The 21,604-nt window shown below is 36.7% G+C and overlaps 1 protein-coding gene across 9 annotated transcripts in view; it reads left to right on the forward strand.

Moving 5' to 3' along the window:
- The window catches only part of DGKB (diacylglycerol kinase beta), a 750,184-nt gene that overhangs the window by 40,264 nt on the left and 688,316 nt on the right, over positions 1-21,604 (forward strand). For all 9 annotated transcript variants that reach the window (XM_040472539.1, XM_040472542.1, XM_040472540.1 and 6 more), the window contains exon 2: positions 20,422-20,679. In XM_040472539.1, the coding sequence (XP_040328473.1) occupies positions 20,610-20,679 (70 nt within the window). In that variant the 5' untranslated portion in view covers positions 20,422-20,609. The remainder of the gene's footprint in view (positions 1-20,421; positions 20,680-21,604) is intronic.

Below are 21,604 nucleotides of genomic sequence, written 5' to 3' on the forward strand. Positions count from 1 at the left end.
GTGTGAATGCATATTCATGCAGTTTTGCATGTCATAAGAGGGTGCTGAAAGAGCTCCTGAGACTGTACATAAACAATTTAATATCCTGAGGGTGGAGGGAGGAACTCAAGGAAGGAGATTGTTTTATAAAATCCTGAAAATGTAAATCACATATAGCTGTACCAGTTAAAACTATAAAACTGATAAATAACTAACTGTGAAAGCATCTAATTAAAATTTTCTATACATTAATATTCTGTCACTGAAATATTTCTCTCTCAGAATTTACATACCATCCAGTTTTACAGTGTGGTAGGAAGAGAATGGAATATCTGTCTGTGGAAAATGACACCAAAATACCAATTTAAAATGATTTCCTTTTTCTTCCCAACTTATCTCAGTTTTTATCTGCCTTTCAGAAAATAATTTACTGAGAACCAATTTATTAGGCATTATGTACACATATAAAAGCAATAAACAGTGAGGGACAAATACAGATATATATGATTGTCATCAGATTTCAAATTTTGTCCAAGGAGCACTTTTGTTATGAGAGGCAATGAATTATCAAGAATGAATGACATTTGTCTTTTGAAAGAAAAGGCTTCTTTATAGATTTGAAATATAAAATATTTTTAAGTAAGTGCTATCTGTCATAAAAATTCACAATGTTTAAAGCAACAGAAATGATAGATTATATTTTAAGTATATATTATCCTGTCCTTTTTAGTCAGAGAAGTTATTTAACAAAGGAAATGCCTGGCACATTATTGTTAAAACATATCACTTTAGGTATAAAAATATAGAACTGCTTTTTCCATTATTTCTATAGCTAGTGAAATTGTTGCTTGTTGTCATTTTGTTTGTGACAGAGAAAATAAGTAAGTAGATATTATAAACTTATTTCTTACTTCTTGGTACAGTTTTCTGATTACATGGTTGTGTATTGAAATCACCAAAGTTTTTGCTACTAGGCCTTTGTTTACGACTTTGGCTATATTGTAAGTCACATAATAATGTGGTTGGGAATCCTGGGATATAATGTCTTAAGAGGTGCATTTATTCATTCCCATTGTTTACATTTAGTCAGGAAATGAGGGGAAAGGAGAAAGGAAAATATTTATTAAACAACATGAAAATTCCATAATTAAATGTCCAAAGGAAATGTTGCATCAAGAAAATATGGCAGTACTTTTTAGTTGTTTGTTAGGAAGAGAATGGATTAGGAAATTTGTGAACTTCTAAAATAATAATGAAAAAAAAAACCCTGAAAAAGTCTTTCCTACCAATCTTCTCTACTAGTTAACTTCTCTACTCTTGCATATTTTGAAGATTCAAATAGTCCCATGTACTTCAGGTCTCTTGGCTCACCTTCGAAGTCAAGCTTTCCTGTCTCCTTTTTGGCTTATTTAAATAGTCTGTTCCTGATTCTGGAAAAAATTAATATTGAATGAAATAATGACAATATACTATATTTTCATGTATGACTGAGGAATCACAGTTCATCACCAAGAGTAATAAGGAGACTCGACTCGACTCGACTGTGTCTCCCTTAACCTTCTTCTTTCCTTGATATCCAGATCTCTTGTCCAAGTACAACCCTGTTTATGCAGACTCTAGTTTCTGTTCTTGACATCCACCCACAACCTGTACTCTCTGCCTGGATCACATCATGATTGCTGATGACAGTGTTTCTGCTGCCTGGAATGCCCTCTCCCAGTGAACATATAATTCAAAGTCTAACTTGGGTTGTACACCTCCTCTTTGTAGCTTTCTCTATTCTTCCCAGTCAGAATCATACTTGCACCTCTGTGCCTCTGAAGCACTCTGTCATTCAACAAGCTGCCTCATAGAAAGATGAATGTATTTAAGTCCATCTTTTCAAATAGACTGGGAGATGGTTGAGCTCTGCAACCATGGGCTAATAATGTTTATTTTCCCCAGAAATTATGACAGTGAAATGTACTTGTCACTTGATGACAGTTGGATTTGAATATCTATACCTTATCTACTCTGGCTACTTTATCCAGTGACTCCCTGATCTGTTTTGTCTCTATCTCTTGGTCAATTACTGAGATTCCCATTCCTATCTTTTGGCTCCATGCTATTCCAGTGGTGGTTCTTTCTCTTTCTCCTTACTCCTTAATCTGTTGCCATCTGACACTATTAGAACTTTATATCCCTCATGGTGCTCTGCTGCCTAACGATAATACACATCTTACAGGCCAAGTAATTATATTTCCTCCAAAGCTGCCACCTTGCTTAAATCTTATTTGTGTATCACAGAGCAGGATTTTAATTTAATGTAGAGTTTATTGTCTTCTTTTTACATGCATCTTCCATTTCTTATATATATTCCTAAATCTATACATATTTTCTGTTTTTATTTTTCTTGGAAGAAATACATTTGTACCCTAAAATGAAGATGAGAAGAGTATCATCATGCTGGCTTTTAGTGTTCTATTACTGCTGGTCATCAAAGGCCTTTTTATTTTAGTCATTTTTGAGCATAGAGATCTGCTGTGGGCAATCTGGCGATGGTAGTTAGACCCAAGAACAGAAACATACTGAAAAACTGGTTATTTCCAGTGAAACATGATCTCATTGACATGATTTAAAACAAAAGATAAACGCTAAAGCATGGCTTCTGGGTATGTTTTTAAAGTGTTTTAAGTCAATATTGGAGAACAGTTTCACTTTCATATACTCATTCATCTCCTCAGTCTTGAATAGTTGTTTGTATTACGTTGAAAATGCTTTTATAGGTGACTGAGTATGAATCTTACTAATAGTGGAGAACTAGTATCCATTGAATATTGATTCTAATAGGTCAGGTCAAGTAAAACTTTATCCACATAGGAGAAGATTGATTCACTTTGGATGTTTATATTTTCTAGACTTTCTCTTTCTTGAGATACTTAGAATTGCAGGTAGTATTTAAAAGTGTGCAATAAATTATAAAAATTAGTATATTTAAACAAGGTAAAATTTAAAATTCTGACAGCAAAGATATCATCAATAACTGAAATATGCTTAAAGCAATAAATGTATATATGAAAAACTTCTACATATGGAAGAGAAAAAGGAAAAAAAAAAAAAAAACCCAGTAGAAGCATGGGAAAAGGATATCAATGGGCAGTGCACTGAAAAAGATACCTAAATGGCCAAGGTACATGTGAAAAGGTACACTGTGTCCTAAAATCTAAAATCACAAATTAAGACAAAAATAAGGTAGCATCTTATCACCATTATATTTTTTCTATACCTCCTTAAATCACCACAGATGTTATAGTTTTAAACAACATTTCTTTATTATATCTTATTTGCTGTAGATAAAGAATGTGGGTGTGGTGTAGCTGAATTCTCTCTCAGGGTCTCACAAAGCTGAAATCAAGATGTCTGCAGAGCTGTCTTCCTGTTTGAAGGTTTGACTAGGGAAGGATATATTTTTGAGCTCCCTCTGGTTGTTGGCAGAATTTATTTCCCTGAGGCTGTAGACTTCATGGAAGCTTGCTTCTTCATATCTGGGAAGGGGGAAGGGCAGAGTGGGAGCTTTGTTGCTTCAAGTCTCTGGTATCTAGACACACTTTATCTATTTCTTTTAATGATTTATTTATTTTTGAGAGAGAGAGAGAGAGAGAGAGAGAGAGAGAGAGAGAGAGCAAGAGCAGGGGAGGGGCAGAGAGAGAGCGAGACATGGAATCCTAAGCAGGCTCCAGGTTCTGAGCTGTAAGCACAGAGCCCAAAGATCGAACTCAAGGACTGGGAGACCATGACCTACACTGAAGTGGGACGCTCAACCCACTGAGCCACCCAGGTGCCCGATCTAGACCCACTTAAAAATTAATAATAATTCCAGTATAGTTGACATGAAGTGTTATATTAGTTTCAGGTGTACAATACAGGGATTTAACAATTCCATACATCACCCAGTGCTCATCAAGGCAAGTGCACTAGGTAGTCACCTATTTCACCCATCCCCCACCCACAGACCCACTGTCAAAGGACTTGCTCATCTGACTAGATCAAGTCTACCACGGTGATCCTCCTTTTGATTTACTTAAAGTCATCTAATTAGGAACTTTGATTATCTGCAAAATCTTTGTGCCTTTGCCATATAATGTAATCCGACCAAGGGAATGACCATTGCCATATTCTACTATTTAAAAGCAAGTCGCGGGGCGCCTGGGTGGCTCAGTTCGTTAAGTGTCCGATTTCAGCTCAGGTCACAATCTCGCAGTCCGTGAGTTTGAGCCCCGCCTCGGGCTCTGGGCTGATGGCTCAGAGCCTGGAGCCTGCTTCAGATTCTGTGTCTCTCTCTCTCTCTGCCCCTTACCCGTTCATGCTCTGTCTCTCTCTGTCTCAAAAATAAATAAACGTTAAAAAAAAAAAAAAAAAATAAAAAAAAATAAAAGCAAGTCGCAAGTCTTACCCACATTCAGGGGGAAAGGATTACCTGGCAGTGTGACTCATTGGAGTTTATGTTAAGAGTGTGTCTTCCACGTTCATTTTATGGGCAAAAGCTTAAGAAACTGACTAAAATAACTACATTGTAAAGAAGAATTTGGTAGCACAGAGCTAAGCATACTCTAAATTCCAACATTCTATGTATTGTTATATACCCCACAAACATATGCAAAAATGTCAATTGTGTCATTATTTTTAATAATTAAAAATGACACACAAAACCCAAGACCCATGAATAAAAGATGAGATGAATAACTTTGATACATTCATACAATGAAAACTTCTGCTCCACAGCACTGATAATGAATAAATCAGGGCCACATATGCTAATAGGTATACATCTGGAAAAAAAATGAGTGAAAAATAGAAGTTTCAGGAAAAAAAGATGGGCAGTATGATACAAATTAGGTAACATTTCAAACCATATAAAATAGTACTATGCAGAGTTCATAATATACATTTATATGCATATGACACTTGCAATAAAATAGTAAAGGAAACAGAAATAGCACTTTTATCATCTAGACTCTAAAAGGTATGAGTGTGTATGTGTGAGTCAAAAAATATATGGTTATCAATAGGAAAAGGATCAATTGTAACTGTATACTTTTATATTTCCATTTCAATAAGAATATATCTTTTTCAAAAGATAGGTTGAGATCTCTATATTTATTCCACTGAGGCAGTATTCAAATTTTAATCTAGGATTTTTTCAACTCTTGGAAATAAGCCTCAGGAGGGTTATAATGATGAGTTCATAAATTGAAAGCTGTTCACTTATGAGTTCTTATATAAAACGTATCTTGAGTGCTATTAGATTTTGTATTTGATGGAGGCATTATTTTTATCATTAAAATGGAGAGAAATATATGCTTCAGAGATTCAAGTGCACTACAGTTTGAGGAAAATGTTAATTACCAATACATATATTTTCTAAATTAGTATATTTGTTATTGGTTGGAGAGTCGGTGGGGTGTGAATGGAGGTCTTAGTTCTTGGATTCCTCACAAAAAAAAAAAAAAAAAAAAAAAAAATTAAGAGAGGATCCATGCTGGAATAAAGACAGCCAGAAAGAAAGTAGCAATCACAAAGCAGTTTATTAAGGTGAAAGTACACTCTCAAGATGGGAGAATGGGCAGATTCTGGGAGGTGGACACCATCACGAGGGTTGTTTTGGGATTTGTTATTTCTTGTGTCTTTTTAGCCTGGGAGGAGCAGTGATGTTCAGTGGTGTGGTGTCTAATGGTGCCTGCTTCCAATCCTTTGGGGGAACCCCTCCCACAGTTTGGGACAGGGAGTTTTTGACCCTACATCGTTTATACCTGGAACCATCATGGCAACCTTTCTCAGGGGGCGGGGTTATAACCCAGTGCAAACGCATTATAATGGGTCTAGGTGTTACCCCAGGGTAGAGGTGGAAGTGGAGAGTGCCCACTCAGCACCTGTGGCTCTCAGTCTTTTAGCCCCAAGATCTTGGAAGCCATAAGGTCAGGATGTTGTGCCCCCCAGGCTTCTAATGTGTAATCTGTTTATCCCTACCCTTGCCTCCAGTTTCTGTCTCTATCATCTCCCCATCAAGGATTTGAGACTCTACCTCAGGGTATTCCCTGAGGGTATTCCTCCAGGGCTCTTTCTAGCTTCTACCTAACATATTGACCCTTAATCCCATTACTATTACTATGAAACAATATATATATTATCTTTGCATACTGTACATTAAACTTTGTTTTTTTATTATTTGTGCCTTATTAGGATAAAACATGTATTTTATTTATTTTATTGTTAACATTTATTTATTTATTTTGAGAGAGGGAGCACCCATGAGTGGAGAAGGAGGAGAGAGACAGAGAGAGAGAGAGAGAGAGAGAGAGAGAGAGAGAGAGGGAATCCCAAGCAGGCTGACTGGGGGCTCAATCTCATGAACTGTGAGATCATGACCTGAGTCACGAGTCAGTTGCTTAACTGACTGAGCCACCCAGGCGCCCCAGGATAAAAAAAAAAATGTATTTCAGGGTGCCTGGTGGCTCATTCAGTTAGGCATCTGGTTCTTGGTTTCAGTTCAGATTATGATCTCATGGTTTCCTGTTTTCGAGCCCCACATCAGGCTCTTTGCTGGCCTGCTTGGGATTTTCTCTCTCTCCCTCTCTGTTTGCCCCTCCCCCACTCACACTGTTTATGTCTCTCTTTAAAATAAACTTAAATACATTAAAAAAATTTTTTTAATGTTTATTTATTCTTGAGAGAGACAGAGACAGAGCATGAGGAGGAGAGAGGCAGAGAGGGAGGGAAACACAAAATCTAAAGCAGGGTCCAGGGTCTGAGCTGTCAGCACAGAGCCTGATGCGGGGCTTGAACTCACTAATTGCAAGATCATGACCTGAGCTGAAGTTGGATGCTTAACCAACTAAGCTACCCAGGTACCCCTTAAGTACAGTTTTTAATTTTTTTTTAGAGTACACATGAGCTGCTCTTCAAGGAGTAGAAAGGGAGTTGTATAGTCATATCTAATCAACATCAAATAGGGTATTAATATTTAGAAACAAAAACAAGGACAACAAATTAAGTATGGAAAGAATATGAGCTTTCCAAGAACATTGCATTCAAAAAATTCTTGTGGTAAATACCTGAGACTTTACTTAAAGAGCTTAATCATTTATGACCCAAGAGGGCAAAATGCTCAATCCATCTCTGACAAAATGTGTGCATATGTGTTTTGTGTGGGTGTTCGTGTGAATGTATGCATGTGCGCTTGTGTGCGTATTTATCTGCGTTGGGTGTCAGCTATGTCTGTTGTCCATGGAAATACAGGTTTACATAATCAAACTTTCAATTCTTTATCCTTTTCCATTATGTCATAGATACTTTTTTGTAACGATTATCTCAAGATTAAAACTATACTTACATGGAAGGGATATATATCCTGTCTCTGAAAGAACCTTGAAGGAAGAATTTGTTAGTTCAAAGTATATCTCACAGGGTGATTGAGGCTCTCCCTGGATTCTCAAGTGCTGCTCAATTTAGGCCATTCTAACCATGAGAGGCTGAGACGTGCTATTTCTCTGCTGATCTCCCAATAGCTGCTGTTCTTACTCATCTTTTTTGTTGTAGACCTGATTTAAAATATTACAACCTCGTTTCACACCTTGAATTCTTAAAAAAAAAAAAAAGGAATTTAATTTCAATTGCTTTTTTTTTAGAAACCTACATTAAAACCTTTGTAATAATGTTTCATTTGTCAACATTTGTGTGTGTGTATGTGTGTGCGTGTGTGTGTGTCTGTGTCTGTGTTTAAGGATGTCCTACAGGCGCTCTTGAATGCATTACACCCTATTATGCTTCTGCTCAGCAATTGTTCCGGTTGAGAATTTGATTCATTTTTTTTAATTCTAATGTGGTTATAAAAAACTTTTAAATGTTGTTGATGTTTTCTATAGGTCAAGTAACAAACACACTAGACTAATTTCATTAGTCAATTTGTTCTTTTGTAGTTCTATAAATAATCTTCTGCAGGAAAAGAATAAAAGCTTAACTTGTGAAAGAAGAAATTATTTTTTCAGTTCGATATTTTCTCAAGCAGGGAAGGGCAACATTTTATACTTCACTGCTAGCAACAAATAAAGAAATCAAATGAGAAAATTACATTGTGTTTTTCTGTGGTGTTTTTGGTGAATCATGTGTACATGGAATGTTTAAGATAGTGGATTTCTCAGAGGGAAATAAAGCCTATATGACCAAAATATGTATTTTTCTATTGCTGATATCTGTCTCTGTGTCAATAAATTGAATATAGCTCTCTGGTTTTACCGTGGATTTACTGCAAGCATTACTTGTTTCTCAGAGCAGACATCGAATTTCATTTGGTAAAAAGGTCCCCAGTGTGCTGCCATAATGATTTTCCTTAGGCAGTTGTGTACTCTAACTTGAAGTTGAATAACAGCATTAGAGTTGATTATTTTCTAGAGATAAAAGGTTTGAAAGGTTCCTTACCAGCAATCATCAATTTCAAGGAAGTGCCTAAGACTGAATTTATTATTTTTTAATTAATAGAAAAAATTGTAAACACATGCATTCATAATACCGAGCCTGAATGTATCGTATCAGTGGCCCTTTGGCAAAGAGTTGGAGAATTATTTTAGTGAATTTCTGCTTTCTTGAGTTGGGCATGAGAAACAGTAGTGATAAACTTATAAACTTTTAATAATTAGCATTCTAGATTTGAAAAAGTCCCAGGTCGAATAGATTGAAAACACTCAATGGTATTTTTCTTTAATCAGTATTTCCATATTTGGGGTGGGAGGAAGGAGTTTTCTTTTATCCTTTCACATTTTCTCTTCTTTATTCAGGATTATATTTATGTTTGGAAAATCTTTGTAAAAGACACAAACAGGCCCTTTCTCCTGATAAAACAGAACAAAACAATGGCCCACAAAATGGATCTTTTCTCTTTCTGGCTTTGAGATCTTTGCCTATTCTAAAGTATTACTCTGTTAACCCCTTGTTTTTTATTCCATGACTCTCATTCTCTCAACCATCCATCACTATAAAGTCCAAAGTTAGAAGGAAATCTATATTAAATATTTATACTCAACTCCCAAGTACTTTATTCCTCAATTCAGAAGGAGATGGGAAATTCACAGCACTACGAGCCAGACAAGTATCGTAAGAAGGGTAAATTGGGGCGCCTGGGTGGCGCAGTTGGTTAAGCGTCCGACTTCAGCCAGGTCACGATCTCGCGGTCCGTGAGTTCGAGCCCCGCGTCAGGCTCTGGGCTGATGGCTCAGAGCCTGGAGCCTGTTTCCGATTCTGTGTCTCCCTCTCTCTCTGCCCCTCCCCCGTTCATGCTCTGTCTCTCTCTGTCCCAAAAATAAATAAACGTTGAAAAAAAAAATTAAAAAAAAAAGAAGGGTAAATTAAGAGTTACACACACACACACACACACACACACACACACACACAAAATTTATTCAGCATATAAAAATGCAATAATAACAGTAAAATAATATTTTGGTACTTTTTATTTGGGTCAAATAGTGTCCTAATATTTTTATTTTTACTTTTTAATAATAAAAACACAAAATAGTGCTGTAACTCAACCATTTTATTGGGTTCTTGTATTCAGTGGGTCAGACTTTAGAATTTGCATAATGAGTTGGGTTGTCTCTGTTTGGCTCTATTTGGTAGCTCATCTGGGAAGACCTATAGCTTAGAGAATAGGGTTACTTGACAGCTTGGGCTGGAATCTGAAGGCATCTTCACACAGATTTTGGGGGTTTATGCTAGCTGTTGATTGACACTTAGTCTGGGCTGTTGGCTGATGCACAGATGCATGGTATGTCTTTGGTCTCTTCACATAGGCCAGTTTGACTTTCTTAGAATATGTTGATTAGCTTCCAAGAGCAAGTGTCCCAAGAAAGAAAGCAAGACTGACGTGTGTGATAGTTTTATGATCTAGCCACAGAAGTCATGCTGAACCATTTCTGCTGAAATCTCTTGGTTAGAAGGTAACCACAAAGGCACTCGAAAATATAAGGGGAGGAAACATAGATATCACGTGTTGACGGCATTCAACAGGGTTCTACAATGGCATGTGGAATGAGTGATACTGTTGTGGCCATGGTTGGAAAGTAGATTCTTAGCATAGCACTTTACATTTAGTATTTCATATTGATAAAGGTTCTATCGCTGTGCAGGATAGCCATTTCTACCTAACCCTCCCGTCTCCATTCTAAAGGGTATTCTCCTTAAAACCATGTATAAAAAGTGTAATTTTCTTAAAAAAATGATAATCGAACTTTGAAATCATGACCTGAAAATACAGATAATGCAGTTTGATGTATTTCCCTGTTTTGCATCACCAAAGATTTCCCTTGAATTTTTTATTTTAGATTTTTTGTGGCAGTAGAGTCCAAAGATAACACAATCATGAATCTTACATTAAGCCCCCCACATAGTCTTCTCAAAGGTTTGCAGACTTCCAGTTTATTTCCCCTATATACATACTGTATATATGTTCACATCCTATACTGTAAGTATGCCTTAAATCCTTACTTGCAAAAACAAGGAAAGAATAATTTTTATTGAGAAGCTTTTATTTCTTTTGTATTATGCACATGTTATTTCATTAGCTGTTAATACCTCTGGGAAGTGGGTGGTATTATCCACTTTTCATGAGAAAGGATTTGAAATTCAGATGGGTTAAGTGATTCACTTTACATAGGGAAGAGAGCTCAGAATTTCAATGAGAATACAGATCTAGTTGATTCAGAAGTGGTGGGATAAGAATATGATTAATTGTCCTTTAGATGTTTAATTGTCCTTTAGATGTATAAGTTAATAATTTAAAACCAGGCTGTTTTAGTTCTAAATTTATGAATAGCAATGTCCCATTGGCTTTTAACTGTGTCTGCTGTTGTTACTACATGCCTTTAGTGAACTTGCTTTACAGTGTTTGTAATTTTTTTGATTAAAAAAAAATTCCTAAAGATTTTATTTTTTAATTTATTTTTTAAAAGTTTATTTTTATTTTTGAGAGAAAGAGACAGAGACAGAGACAGACAGAGAGGGAGGGAGGGGCAGAGATTGATGGAGACACAGAATCTGAAACAGGATCCATGCTCGTGGAACTTGTGAACCCCGAGATCAGAACCTCAGCTGAAGTCAGATGCTTAACCCATTGAGCCACCTAGGCGCCCCAAGATTTTATTTTTAAGTAATCTCTATACCCAATGTAGAGCTTAGACTTAAAACCCTTACATCAATAGTGCTCTACCAACTGAGCCAGCCAGGCTTCCCACATTTGTATTTATTTATTTTTCGTATCTTCCCACCCTTATTTCTCTCTTCCCCCATCATTGCCTAAATAAACTCTCTGCTAATAACTACAATTTATATATCATTGAGAAACAGAAGTCATCAGCCAAAAATCTTCCATTTTCTAACCACCAAATCTACAAAACTACTTGCATCGGTTCTCATTGTTATGATTAATTTTGGCTCTCATATATTTTCTGGAACTTATCTCCTCTTGCTAACAAGGGCTTTATAATCCTTTTTAAAGACTGAAATACCTATCACTTCTTCTGATCCTTAAACCATTCTCACTATAAATCTTTCTCTTCAATTTTAAATTTTGTTGCAGTGATTCCTACAAACGAACAAAAAAAAAGCAAGCAAAAAAGCAAGCAAAATTCCTTGATTCCATATTCTTCTTGGATAGTTACTTCCAGCTTTCCACTCCTCACAATCATACTTCTCTGAGAGTTCATGGCTTTCACAGCTATCCCAAGCTCAGTTCTACTCTGCAACCTGTTCCAATTTGAGTTGCTCAGCCTCAGAGAAATTGTTTTGCTAAGGTCACCAGTGACCATCATGTTGCCTTTGGGTGTTTCAGTCCTCATCTTAAAAAAAATTTTTTTAATGTTTATTCATTTTTGAGAGAGAGAGAGAGAGCACGTGAGCGTGCGCATGGGGCGATGGGGAGGGGCAGACACACACACACACACACACACACACACACACACACACACACACGCAGACTTTGAAACAGGCTCCAGGCTCTGAGCTGTCAGCACAGAACCCGATGCCAGGCTCGAACCCACGAACCATGAGATCATGACCTCAGCCGAAGTCAGATGCTTAATTGATTGAGCCACCCAGGTGCCCCTCCTTATCTTATTTAATTGCCCAGAAACTTATGAAAAGTGCCTTCTACTCTATCCTTGAAGGATTCTTTTCTTCCTCTTTTGTTGTCTCTCTGGCACCATATTCTATTTGGGGGGGGGCTCTTTGTCTACATTTTAAAATAATGTTTACTTACCCATTCATTCATTCATTTATTTTTGAGAGAGCCAGTGAGCACGTGTGCACATAGAGTGAGGGGGGAGGATTAGAGAGAGAGAGAGAGAGAGAGAGAGAGAGAGAGAGAATCCCTAAAAGGCTCCATGCTCAGCACGGAGGCTGACATTGGGCTTGATCTCATGACCGCCCTTGAGATCCTGACCTGAACTGATGTCAAAAGTTGGCCACTTAACCAACTAGCGGAGGCACCTAAGCACCCCTCTACTTCTAATCTCTAAATACAGGAACTCTTTGGAACTTTGTCCTGGGCCCTCTTTCTCACACCATATTCTTTCCTCAGATGTGCTTGATATTTCCTTATTTGCCCCTTGAGATTTCTCCTTTCCCCTTTCCCCCCTTCCATATTGCTCTCTGCTTCCTGAGGTTATTTCATACAGGTGGCATCAATTGTTGCCTTTGCCCTCTGACTTATGATTGGGTTTGGTCATTGTGAGGCACTAGAGAAGATGGGAGAGTTGGAAGAGTACAAGGTTAGGGATGTCATTTCCCTCCACCTCCTGCCCAGCTAAGTCCTTTGAAAATAGGTGAATCCTGCTATCCAAGAACATGGCCCCTCTCAGATGACCCTGTATATATATAGCTACTCTGAGGTTTCTTACCTACAACATCCTTGTTCCGTTTAGGCTTAGGGTCAATAAGTTCCCAAGTTTTGCTAGATCAATATACTTCACCAGCCTCTATCAGCTCCCTAACCTTCGTCCATATTCACTCAAAATCCTTTTATTAAATTCCTACTTACCCATTTTAAGTGTACTATCTGTTTCCTACTAGGGATCCTGAGACATGGGATCCTTCACCAGGAAACAAACACCAAAATGGAGTTAGGGATACAAAGGCTTACCAGGAAATTATTCCTGTGAAAGATAAAGGGAGGAAAAGCAGGATTGGGCAGAGACAGCCTTCAAACAATGATGCAGATTTGATACCCAAGAAAAGAAAGGAGGTGGGGGTGCTGATTTGGTTATGAATAGCTTCAGATCACAATGCAGATCTAACAAAATCTCAGCCGGTCCAATGGGTTGTTGTGGAGCAAATACGGATCATTACAGGAGTCCTCCATTGTACAAAAACCACATGGTCCTAGTACATCCATCATCTTTAGTCTTTGACCCCTGCCTGAGAAGAGTGTGACCTTGGTTCAAAAGCTGACTGTATTCTGAAAGCAATAAGAGCTAGAGGCTGTCAGCTACTACAGTCTTGCAGCTGAATGCACGTTCTTTCTTAAAGGCAGAGCTTAGAGGCAAAGCTTTATGGCTGCTACATCAGGCAAATGTACACATGCTCGTATCTTCAACAGTATTATCTATATCAGACAACTCACAAAATATGACCTCTATTTCTCTTTTTTTAGCCTAGGTGTATCTTACTATCTACTAGTCCTGTCAATTGAGATGTCCCTTCTCAAATTTCATACATTCCCAAACAGAATACTGATTCATCTCTTCTCATACCTGATACACTTCCAGTAAATAGTAATTCTTTAAACTCCACCTTTCTCTATGCTTTGCTCAAGCTCAAACTCTAGGAGTCATTCTTGGTTCCCTCATCCTACACACAATATATCCCATTCATTATAAAATCCTACTTCTAAAATATATCTTGAGTTTGGCCTTTTCCTTCATCTTTACTTCCATTTCTGTAGTAGAAGCCAACACCAGCTCTATCCAGTACTGGAGCAGACCTTCCACTTCGATGCTTGTCACCTTTCCATCCACCGTTTATAATGGACTTCTTAAAATATAAGTGGATCATGTTTATCTCCTGCTCAGAATATGTCAGTGGTTTCACACTTCAGTTATGATAAATCTTCAGTGTATCTTCTAAGAATCTACAAGATGTAGTTCTTATCTATTTCTCCAGTTACACCTGTCTTCTTTAGAGATCTGTTATTTTTTTTTCTTCCCACTCTGAGGCTTCTGCTCATGTTTTTCTTCTCACCCAAGTTTTTAATTATTACTCACCTTTTATCATGCAGTATAAATAAAACTTCCTCTCTGAGTTGCTCTTTGAATCTCTTAATGAGGATACTGTGGTGCTCTCTCACGGAACTACATTGCCTTTTTTTTTTTCCATACAAGTTATTACAATTCAGAATGATTTATTTGTGTAGTTGGTTTGTAGTAATGTAGATCTTCCGCCAAAACAAAATCCAAGAACTCAGATACCATATATGTTTTGTTTTTAATATATCTCCAACATCTGGCATAGTGTCTATCATGTTCCTTTCATTAATAAATGAACAAGTACTTATAAATTACATGATAGCATTAATGTTCCATTTAGTTTCATCCTACTTTTCTTAAACACTTTTTTTTAAGAGGGAGAGAGAGAAAGACAGTGTGAGCAGGGGATGGGGGCAGAGAGAGAGGGGGAAAAGGGAGAGAGATAATCTCTCAACAGTGAATGTTGATCTCTCAACAGTGAGGTCATGACCTGAGCCAAAATCCAGAGTCAGATGCTTAACCAATTGAGCCACCCAGGTGCCTCATGATCTTACTTCTCTTTCATAAATTCTTTGGTTGATATTTTGACTCTTATATTTTTGCTATGATTTCTCCATCACTTATCTAATAATTTGGGGTTTATGACCTTTCAGACCCAGTCAATATTTTCAGTCATCATAATACCTTAAATTTGTATACATGTAATTTTCACTATGTCTTAATGTGTATTAACTTTATTCAATCAAAGGAGTCATGACTTGTTGACTTTGAATAATTATCCAGAAACATACTCTGTCTAATAAATAATGAATCCAGTCCATCAAATTCATGCATCTAGATATTGCCTATAACTTCTTCATAGGAGATTGGTTTCCTTCCCTCATTGTAGAGAATATGTGTTAGCCCAAAGTAGGCCAAGAGCCTTCTCCAATTCCTCCAACATAATTATTTCCTGCCAATGACTAAGTAAAATGGCCCATCCATTGAGTAGATGAGAATGCCAACATTAGACTGCTTTCCAACAGCCAACAAAGTGGATCCTCCCTGGCTTTCATTTTATGTACCTGAAGAAACCCCTTGCCTGGGAGCAGGAAATCTGTGAATGTACCATAGGGAATCTCAACTGAATATTGTCATTTTCTTTCTACACATTTATAAAGAGGCAGAGACTGTAAGAAAGTGTTGCCATCATGGGAATGCCTCTCCTGAGGCATGAATAGCTGTATCTCCTGGTTTAATATTATACATGCAGTTTTTCTCTTTATAGAGAGCTGTGATACGTTAGTTCAGCTAGTTTAAAATATTTGATTAGGAAAACTTTTCCATTTGCATCCCACCCTTATTTTTTCTTACTTTACCACATGTCACATCTCATTGTGAGAGTTAGCACTACCAGGATTGTAAGAAGACAAAGGCTTTACACTAGGAGAAGGATTAAGAGGAGGTTTTATTCAAGGTGTATTAGTTTTGGAAGAAAGCAAATCCAAGAACCAAAGAGAATTTACTTGGAGTCCTTCAGGGCTGCCATTACTCTTTAACATCTTCTTAATAAAATGCAAATTGTATTAGATCAGTCCAGGGAAACTGCTCTTGATACAGAAAGTTAGGACTCTGCCATCTGGCTGGCTCAGTTGCTTAAGAGTCCAACTCTTGATTTCCTCTTGAGTCATGATCTCACCATCATGGAGTCAAAACCTGCATCAGGTTCTGTGCTGGGTATGGAGCCTGCTTCAGATTCTCTCTCTCTCTCTTTCTTTTTCTCTCTCTTCTCTCTCCCCACTCACAAGCACTCTCTCTGTCTTAAAAAAAAAAAAAAAAAAGACTAGGACTTGTGTTGACAAGATCATGCTAAATTAAAGAAAGCTATGTAATTTTTTTTGTTAGATATAGAAAAATAATTTAAAGATAGTCCTGACACTCATGTGTGTTATCATAAAGATGTAAGCATTCCTTGGGAATAATGCTCATTTATATGGACTTAGTTATATTTGACAACAAAAACAATAATAAAGTACTCAAAACCTGTGTAAAATAAAAATTTTTAAAGTTCATTTTATTTTTGAGAAAGAGAGTGAGAGAGAGGACACGTGTAAGCACGAGCATGGGAGGAGCAGAGAGGGAGAGACAGAATCCCAAGCAAGCTCCACACACAGTGCAGAGCAGAGCCCATTGCAGGGTTCAGTCCCACAACTATGAGATCATGACTTAAGCTGTAACCGAGAGTTAGCTGCTTAATCCACTGAGCCACCCAGATGCCCCAGTCTTTTTCTTGTAAGTGTAAAATTTTTGTACCTCTAACTACAACTTCTTTGCTTCATGTCTCTTGAGTTGAAGGAAACGGATGGCCCCTAGTAAGAGTGAAATCTGTAGTGACTGATATTCCTAACCCCTTTATGCCCCATTTTCTCTTTCTCAACTTGAGGAGCTCTTTCTACCTCTACTACCCAGGTCTTTCTTTATGAAAAAAGCATGTACGTGAGTTCATACCATAATTATTTACTAATCAGCTACTACATACCAAGCATTCTTTTAAGTACTAGGAAAGTAGCAAACAGACAAAAATCACTGTCCTCGTGGGACTTAGGTCTTAAAGCACAGGAGAGAATATGGTAACATAGAATCTAATACATGTGTTGGGGAGAAAGAATGTCATTTCCCCTTCAGTATTCTAACAGACTAAGAATCAAATTGACATGAGACAGATTAAGAGGAGAAAATCAAATTTAATAGCATATGTATGGGGAACCTATACAGATACTGAAATTTCAAAGACAGGCAAAATGAGGCGTATATGTATCCTGAACTAAGGAGAAGGGGGGTAGTGCTCTGGGACGTCAGTGGAAAGGGATGTAATTCACAGGGTGATAGAATAAGCAGAAGTTTGGTAATTAGATGTTTGCCCAGCCATAAAGATGGGTCACTCTGATCAAATTTATCTCTGCTAATAACTCTTATTCTGGAAAAGAGCACCCGGTGAGATTCTTCTATGTAGTTACTGGAGGGGCAAAATTGCCTTTGAGCCTATAGGGTCTTTATTGCTTTCAGTCAGAATAATTTCCATTCCAAAGTGGCCCATTTTGGGGTGGCCTGCCCTTGGCCCCTATACATACACCTGGATGAAAATCAAGGGAAAATGCAATAAGTATTTTTCCTTGTATTGTCCTTTTTGTGGAATCCTATGAGGGCTCAAAACCACTCATGTTGCCCCTAATTTGTAGCATGAGGAGCAAAGAATTACATAATATAAATAAATTAGATATTTGATAGATATTATATTTAAAGCAAATAAAAGCATGATGGAGGGATGGTGTGTATGAAATGTGCAATTTTAAGGTGAATGACCAGATAACATTTTACTGTGAAGACGGGATTCATGTAGAGATGTGAAGGATATCAGTTATCCAGTCATTTTAAATTTGAGTTTTTTAATATGTAAATAATTGAGGAATTTTAATAAATTTCCCAGCAAGTAACAAGGTAGAAAGCTATAATTAATTAACCAATTCATTACTATTCTCATATATTAATTAACTTTTTATTGCTAATTTATCAGACAGGCCTCTGGAATCGCCTTAGTCTGTGACTGTCCATGAACTCAACAAACAGGCAACATTAAAGACAGGTGGAGCTCAGGGGGCCAGTTAAGAAGCTATTGCAATAATACAGTGAGAGCAAGACACAAAATGAAGGCATTGGCATTTTTGTATAATGACATTTTCCCACAGGGATCAGGTTTCTGGTATTTTTGGATCTTCTACTGTTTATTACTGCCTTCAGAATAATTCCCCAAACTTTATTTAGCATTGAGATCCCTTCCAAAATTGGCCTCTTGCTCATTCCAATAAAACTTTATTCACAAAAAATAGGGGGACGGCCAAATCTTTCTGCAGTTAGCTGTTTGGCTTCCTGGCCTACTTTATAGGATTCTACTATTCTTTGCACATGCCTTCCATTTTATCTCAGAAGTACAAAAAAAAAAAAACCAAAAAACAAAAAACCTGCTGGATTTGCAGCCAATATGTTACCATTCCTGGTAGGAAGTTGGAGGAAGAGAAAAAAGGTTAAAAGTTAATTTGCCAGCTGTTTTTCCCAGTAGAACCTTTCTATACACCTTATCCAACTTTATTTACATCTCACTGGTCATTTAATTATGCAAATAACCTGAAGAATATAGTTTTTTAGATGGATATATTTTCATTCATTAAGATTAGAGTTCTGTTACCAAGGAAGCAAGGGAGAGGAGTAAATATTGTTTAAGTTTCTAGCAGTGTCTCTCATATTTAACCAGATTCTTATCATCCAGGGTCAGTTTCTTTGTTTGTTGAAGTCAGAGAACATTGGTTCCTCACAAAGTTATTTTGTGAAGACTGAATAATCTGACACACAAATACTGTGAGGAGAGTACCATGCATACTGTAAGCTCTCAGTAAAGCTGACACATTGTTGTAATTAACATTATTTTCATTTTTGGGGTATATTTTGATCTTTGTTGCATTTCTAGTGCTTAGAATGCTTTCTGGCACACAGAGGGGGGTAAATAAACTTTCTTTAAAATGAATAAACGATCTTCCATTATCATTAGTTAAGATTTGGGGGTTGTAGGCAATAGAAACTGATTCTGATCTACTTAATGCTTAATTGAAAGAATGTTACTTGCTTCTTGAAATGACAAGATATCTGGACAGTCTAGTTCAAGCATGGACATGCAGCCAATTATTGCTGTATCATTTAGGTACAACTATTTTCATCCTGTCCTTGAATAACTCCATTCAACATTTGAAGCCCCATGAGATGGTCTCATGTGCCAAATATGACTGAATCATCTGTCTCCCTCTAGATAGGAAAGAATAGGACACCTTGTTTTATAGTCCCCAAACTGCACGTAACTGGGAGAAGAAAGAATTAAGATGAAATCAGTGAGAAGGATGAAATCACAAAGAAGACACAAATAAATGTCCATCACATGTTCCTGTTCTTTTAGTTTGCATTATTTCCACAAAGTCATGGTTGTGATTTAAGAGCATTCCCTGGCAGGAAAAAGAGAGCTAGCAATTTGGCCTGTGTTAATACATCACTATCTTCATTATTGCCAGTTAAATAGCAAACCATCATCCTGTAAAACTGAGTGCAGGAACTCTGAACAGATGAGACAGACAAGAATCTTTTTTAAGGCAAAGATGAAAGGATGTGACAGTGAGGTCCTGGGGTTGATAGGGAAACAAACAAACAAACAACAAAAACAGATGCTAAGAGAGCTTACACACTAATGCCAAATATAGGTACTATGGCCTGAGATAATGACATCTGTATAAATAAGCTTTCCAAGCATACAATTCCATAAACTTAAGTCATTGTTGCTAAATATTTCATTTTCTCTAATGATCACAATGCCAGTCTGACTTTGAGCAATTGATTACTGTCTTTAATAAAAAGTTGAAACCAGATGGTTTGTCATTTTGTTTGCCTTATAGATAAGGCAGTGAATGTAGGACCATGACAACCTAGGGATTTATTTTTAAGCATGATTCATAGTAATTATTCTACTGTCATTACACAAGTCTGTCAGACATTTGGAATTGTTTTAATTTGGTAACTTTTATTGGGTTTTATAAATTGTAAAATTAAAATATTCTGTTTATTTTATTGCTGGGAAAAATCTCTGTATGACTCCCAAAATTGATTTGCCTGATATCAAATATATGTGGTACAGTTGAGTGTCATTCCAAATCATTGTTAAAAATCTGTTATACTGGCTAATATTATGTGTAGGGTTTAATTAGCCTCCTTTAATGTCTTGGGTCTGGATTTTTATATGATAATTGCTTAAATATTAAAGGATTGATAAGTTCATAAAAATGACACCCTTATTTGCTCTTAAAATGTGGAATTTATAAACGTTAACAACAAAAAAATCTACTTTTATGAAACAGACTTCATAAAAGTTTCTTCATTTTATATTTTAATCATATTTATTCCTGTGATCTGGCATTAGGAAATATACATAAAAATGCAATTAAAGAATGCACAGACAATTACCAATTGAGTATTACACAAAATAGAATAACTTTGGAACACATTATTTAGAAATTAAAAATTCTTAACATTCTATAACTTGTCAATTTTTTCTTTGTGCAATAATGCTGATCTTTTTATTTTTATGTTTCTTTTTCTGCAGTGCTTTAATATATTATTGAAACAACAAACTCACATCCACATCGGTTTCATGTTGACAGATTGCATATTTTGAAAGCTTGAGATATTTTGTAATGAAACATGCCATGTGGAAACTCTGAAGTATAGAGTTCTGCCAAACACCTGAATAAAGAATTCCTCACCTGGTATGTAAGAGACATCACTACCACCATGACCAACCAGGAGAAGTGGGCCCACCTCAGCCCCTCAGAATTTTCCCAACTTCAGAAATATGCTGAGTGTAAGTATTCCTGTTGGTAGTATGATTTTATTTGGCATTCGTGTTAAATCAGATACTAATTATTTAGAGGTTTACAGATCCTGGTTAACGTTGGGATAGATGTAGGTATGTCTTTTGTGTTTGCAAGTAGGTCCACTTGGGACTACCTTTGGGCATGAGAATAAGGAAAAGGTAAACTTAAATATCATTTAAAAAAAAGAACTAGGATATTAGATGCAAAATGAAGCCTGGGAACATTCCAACTGTACCAGAAGTAAAGCAAAAGGTAAGAATTTGGGTGAATGGAAACTGGTGATTTGGCAACTGAGTAGAAGAACAAACAGAAGTAAAGGGGAAAAATGGAGGGCTTTGTTGTTGTTTCCTTGTTGCTTCTTCTGTTAGTGTAACATTAGTAAAAGGACTGGGAGCAGGGAGTCACAGATTCATTGTGGAGTTGGAATTAGAGGTTGTTAGAGAGAGGGTATCAGGACCTTTAGCCAACTTTTCAAGTGTGTGTGATTATACAAAAGATAGACCATGGCAATCCAATTTATAGTAGGTTATTTCTAAATATGAAGTTTCTTTTCACATAAACAGTAAGATTTTATTTATAAGCAGTTTTATTTTTACCACACATTTTTAGGACCATGTTTCATGAAATGAGTTTCAACTATAAATATGAATAGCAGCTGGGTCAAGGTATTGAAGAGAGAAAAGGAAGTAACTAATAAATAAGAGGCACCGCAAGTTGGGAAGATGATGAGTAGAGAAAAAAAAATAGCACATAGAGAGTGGAATAAGATTGGCAAGAATGGTGGGAATACTATGGTGATTGGAGGAAGAGGATGCAAAAAGCTTTAGAAAGAGAAAAACAATCACTAGACACAAGAATGGAAGAGGAAGCTGGGGCTGCTTATGCAGAGAGAGGTGTGGCATACAGGAGATA

Source organism: Herpailurus yagouaroundi, unplaced genomic scaffold (assembly GCF_014898765.1).
Source record: "Herpailurus yagouaroundi ecotype Mexico unplaced genomic scaffold, PumYag 100, whole genome shotgun sequence".
NCBI lineage: Eukaryota > Metazoa > Chordata > Mammalia > Carnivora > Felidae > Herpailurus > Herpailurus yagouaroundi.